General features: G+C 40.0%; 1 protein-coding gene across 2 annotated transcripts in view; it reads right to left on the reverse strand.

The window, feature by feature from the left end:
• The window catches only part of LOC111409008 (probable cytosolic oligopeptidase A), a 17,634-nt gene extending 13,286 nt beyond the window's left edge, over nucleotides 1–4,348 (reverse strand). The window contains exons 1-2 of one of the 2 annotated variants that reach the window (XM_023038899.1): nucleotides 3,948–4,348; nucleotides 3,817–3,857 (exon numbers count right to left, since the gene is read on the reverse strand). In XM_023038899.1, the coding sequence (XP_022894667.1) occupies nucleotides 3,817–3,857; nucleotides 3,948–4,307 (401 nt within the window). In that variant the 5' untranslated portion in view covers nucleotides 4,308–4,348. The remainder of the gene's footprint in view (nucleotides 1–3,816; nucleotides 3,858–3,947) is intronic. The other variant, XM_023038898.1, reaches the window with a different exon arrangement.
• Nucleotides 4,349–4,550: the final 202 nt, after the last annotated feature.

A 4,550-nucleotide genomic window follows, 5' to 3' on the forward strand; every position in this document is an offset into this window, starting at 1 on the left:
GCTGGTATATCCATATAGACTTCCTCAACTAGGTCCCCATTTAGGAAGGCATTTTTCACATCAAGCTGAAATAGAGGCCAGTCTTGATTGACAGCAATGGATAATAGGACACGTACTGTATTAAGTTTGGCTACAGGAGCAAATGTCTCCTGATAATCAATTCCATAAGATTGAGTGAACCCTCTAGCTACTAACCGAGCCTTATATCTATCAATGCTCCCATCAGCCTTCTACTTTACTAAAAATATCCATTTACATCCCATAGTTTTCTTACCAGGTGGTAATGATGCTAAGACCCATGTGCCATTTTTCTCAAGTGCATTGTACTCATCTAAGGTTGCTGTTCGCCATTCAGGGACCTTCAGGGCTTCACAAACTGAACCGGGAATCATGGTTTTATCCAAAGAGGTCACAAAAGATAGGAATTTCTGTGATAGGTTTGAATAGGAGATGTAGCTACGAAGTGGGTGTTGAGTACATGATCGAACGCCTTTTCTTTGAGCAATAGGCAGATCTAATTCTGGATCACTCTCTGCCACCTTTTCAGAAGCTGACTGTGGACTGAAACCTGCCTCATTTTGTGACCTTTCAGGATCAATTGAACTTGGGAAAGTCTCTTGACTTTGTTGGCTCCGTTCGGGTTGCTGAGGTATGTTTCTTCTTGTGTAAACTTTTATTGCTTCATCAGGGAGATTGAGATGTTTAGGATAGATCACAGAAGATGGACTTGTTTCGGGTGAATGTGGACTTATTTCAGATGATGAGTTAGGTGAGTGTAATGATTCTTGTGGATGAGAAGGACTTGGATTTGACTCAAGGAGGGCTGACCAATCCCAATTTTTTACCAATCCCAATTTTGTAATTCATGAGTGTCATACTCCCCCTGGATTGCAAAATTGGGAAAGAATGGTTTATCTTCAAAAAACGTGACATCCATGGTGTTATAGAATTTGTGTGTGATGGGAGAGTAGCATTTGTAGCCTTTTTAATTGGCTGAGTATCCAATGAAAATATATTTAAGAGCACGTGCATCGAGTTTGCTACGGTTGTGATGGTGAATATGAATAAATGCAGCGCAACCAAAGATTTTGAGAGGGATTTGAGACACTAGTCGTGAGGTTGGATAAAGGCTATGGAACAGTTGTAGTGGTGATTTGAATGTGAGGACTCGTGAGGGCATTCTATTTATGAGGTAAGTGGCTGTGAGGATTGCGTCGCCCCAAAATTTCTTAGGAACGTTGGATTGAAAAAGCAAGGATCGAGCAACTTCGAGTATATGACGGTTCTTGCGTTCGGCTACACCATTTTGTTGTGGTGTGTCAACACATGAGCTTTGTTGTATAATACCATGGGACTTGAGATATGGACCGAGAATAGAATTAAAGAAGTCTCTAGCATTGTCAGTTTTGAGGATTTGAATATTGGTTTTAAACTGGTTTTGGACCATAGCATGGAAATGCTGGAAAATATGGTTGTTCTCAGATTTTTCTTTCATAAGAAATGTCCAACATAATCGGGTATGGTCATCAACCAACAATAAGAACCATCGAGCACCAGTAATATTAGGAATTCTAGTTGGTCCCCAAATGTCACCATGAATGAGGAGAGAGGATGACTTGGTTTATAGGGTCGTGGAGAATAAGTGCTTCGGGTATGTTTTGCAAGTTGACACACTTCACAATGGAATAAATTGGGATTTTTATTAATGAATAAAGATGGAAACAATCGTTTCATGTACAAAAAATTAGGATGACCAAGACGAGAGTGCCACATCATAATTGTACTATCCTTATTTGACTGACTTGAGACTATGAATTGACCAACATTGAGGATTGACTCGATTTTTATTTGCTAAGGAAACAGGAACTGATGAAGTGTTCACATCAAGGAGATAGAGACCCGCACGAAGCTCAGCATTGCCAATCATCATCCCCGAGGTCAAGTCCTGAAACACACAATATTTGGCAAAGAATTTAGTTTCACAGTGAAGGTCGCTATTTAGTTTGCTCACAGAGATGAGATTACAGTCAAGATCAGGTACAAATAAAACAGAGTATAAGGTGAGAGTGTCTGAGAGATGGATTGTTCCTGCCCCTTCCACTTTAGTACGTGTACCATTGGCTATACGTACTGTTTGATGACCATTATAAGGAAAATAGGTTGTGAAAAGAGATCTGTCACCTGTCATATGATTCGACGCACCAGAGTCTACTATCCATGAAGAGGGAGAACGTGCTACATGAAGTGCGAGGTTGCCCGAGCCATGCGTTGAACCGTTCCCAACATTAGTAGATGTTGGATTAGTTGAGACATTAGCCTTACTAATAAGCTGCTGAAGTAATGCTAACTGGTCTTTTGTGAAATACACCGGATTGTTGGATTGGGACGTCTCGGTAATTTCTGCGTTTCCTCTAGACTCATGGTCTCGGCTTGGCTTCCAATCAGAGGGCTTTCCGTGCAATTTCCACCATGTTTCTTTGAGGTGGCCTGGCTTCTTGCAATAATCACACCAGGGGCGTCCTCTTCTTGAACGATTTTCATTGAAATTTTGTGACATCCCACGAGAGGCAAGTGCAACAGAATTTGGTGAATGATCCTTGGCTGCCGCAAGGGCTGAAACATCTAGGGAAGAGGAAAGGCTGGGTTGTCCCAACATCACTCGCTTGCGGCTCTCCTTTCGGCGCACTTCGGAAAAAACTTCTCGTTGACTTGGTAGTGGTTTGATCCCTAGGATTCTGCCTCGAACTTCATCGAGAGACTTATCAAGACCCATTAAAAATTTGAAGATGCGTGGAGGTGTGCTCGGATTCTGCCATAGGAGTGATATTTGTGAGAGAGATGAAGATAGATTCGAGATGATGACTGAGAGGTTGAGAATTAGGTTTGTGATGCTCTGTTTTGTAACTCGGGAACAGGGTAGAACAGAGAGGAAGAGGCTCGACCGCCGCTAGACAAAAAAATTAGGATTTTAGAGCCTTAGCTCTGATACCATGAAGCAGTAAGGATTTGGGAATATTTTCATATATATTATTGATCAGAATGAATACATATATATACACAAAGATCTGAAAATCAGATCTTTAATCAGCTTCCTGGAAAATAGAAATTACCCTATCTATCTATGGTATACAAAATATCAGCTAGAAAAATTAGGAAACAAACTCCTAATATTCAGACCATAATTATAGGAAAGTAATTACTTCTCTAATTGACTAGTTTGTTTTCCTACAATTACTTTTTTGAAAAATCACATGTTGGCTTGTTCAACACATGTCGCGTTGGATACACATGTTCGTGTCAATGCATCAAAGCTTTTAACTATAGAGCTAGTTTGTTTCCCATTTTCATAATAAGAATGCATTTTGAAATAGTTGATTGATGAAGAACGTGTGGTTAAAAAATAAGAAAAAATTTTAGTTTTGCTTGTAAAATTATCTTATTGAAGAATGTGTGGTTGAAAAGAAGAGAGAAAAATGCATTTTGAAAAAAAAATGGGTATCAAACAAGGGCATAGTTTATCAATTAATAGAGGTCGTTTGGCATTAATACAACAGGATTGGTTAAATTGGCACCTAATGATGGGCTGGAGCCTGGAGATTGTTAATCATACCTATTTAGGGACGTGACCTTGTGTTTGGTCAAAAAGGGCTTCAGTGGTTCTCGTATTAGAATGACATTTGGCATTTGTGGTTCAAGGCTCACTGCTATCCCGAACTAATGATGCAAAGGCACCAAAACTTATTACTCTTTAAAAAGGAAATTATTTCTAGCAGTTGGGTTCTTGAAAAAATTTCTCCAATGTTTTTTTNAGGCCATGTCGGCTCTACTGTCCTTTCCAGTTCCTCCAATTCACATTCCTACAATTCCCCAATCCAAATAATTAACACGTATCGATAAATTCCTCATTAATTAATTCACATAAATAGCTATAACATCTCCACACGTACGAGTTGTTTGAGCAAGGCAACGATCCCAGAGCGAACGTGGTCGGGCTTGATTGAGTCAAACGGCGGGAAATAGAATTCTTTCAACAAAGGATTATTTTCAGTGCCTTCGACTGGCGTTGACATTCTCGTGGCCGTAGATGAAGAGTAGGATCGAACGGCGGTGGTTGAGTTTCGAGAGGATTTGTTGTGAGAGTGAAAATGGAGAAGGCAGATGGAGATAGAAGACGACCTGAGAGGACACGAATGGGATTTTAGGAGTTGTTTGGGATAAGAAAGGGAATGGGAATTTATATGGGGGCGCTTAATTGTACAGATTGGTTGCATTAGAATTGAGCGAGAAAGAGAGAAGCGGGTCGCCATTAGTATGAGAAGTGTAGTGCCGTAGTGGCGCTTGTAGCACATGCTGCCGTATGTTTAACAGGGATCCTACATATTCATTCTATGGGATGGGTGGGGCCCATTTTTTTGGGGTTACAATTTTTTCTTCTAGAGATGAAATAAGTGCTCATATTACAGATTTTCGATCATATCAGTCCCTGTTTCCAGTAGATTTTTCTCGGAAAATCGATTTTTTGATTCAACTTCATAGTCATCTTAAATAAT

The sequence above is a fragment of the Olea europaea genome, chromosome 14 (genome assembly GCF_002742605.1).
Source record: "Olea europaea var. sylvestris chromosome 14, O_europaea_v1, whole genome shotgun sequence".
Lineage (NCBI taxonomy): Eukaryota > Viridiplantae > Streptophyta > Magnoliopsida > Lamiales > Oleaceae > Olea > Olea europaea.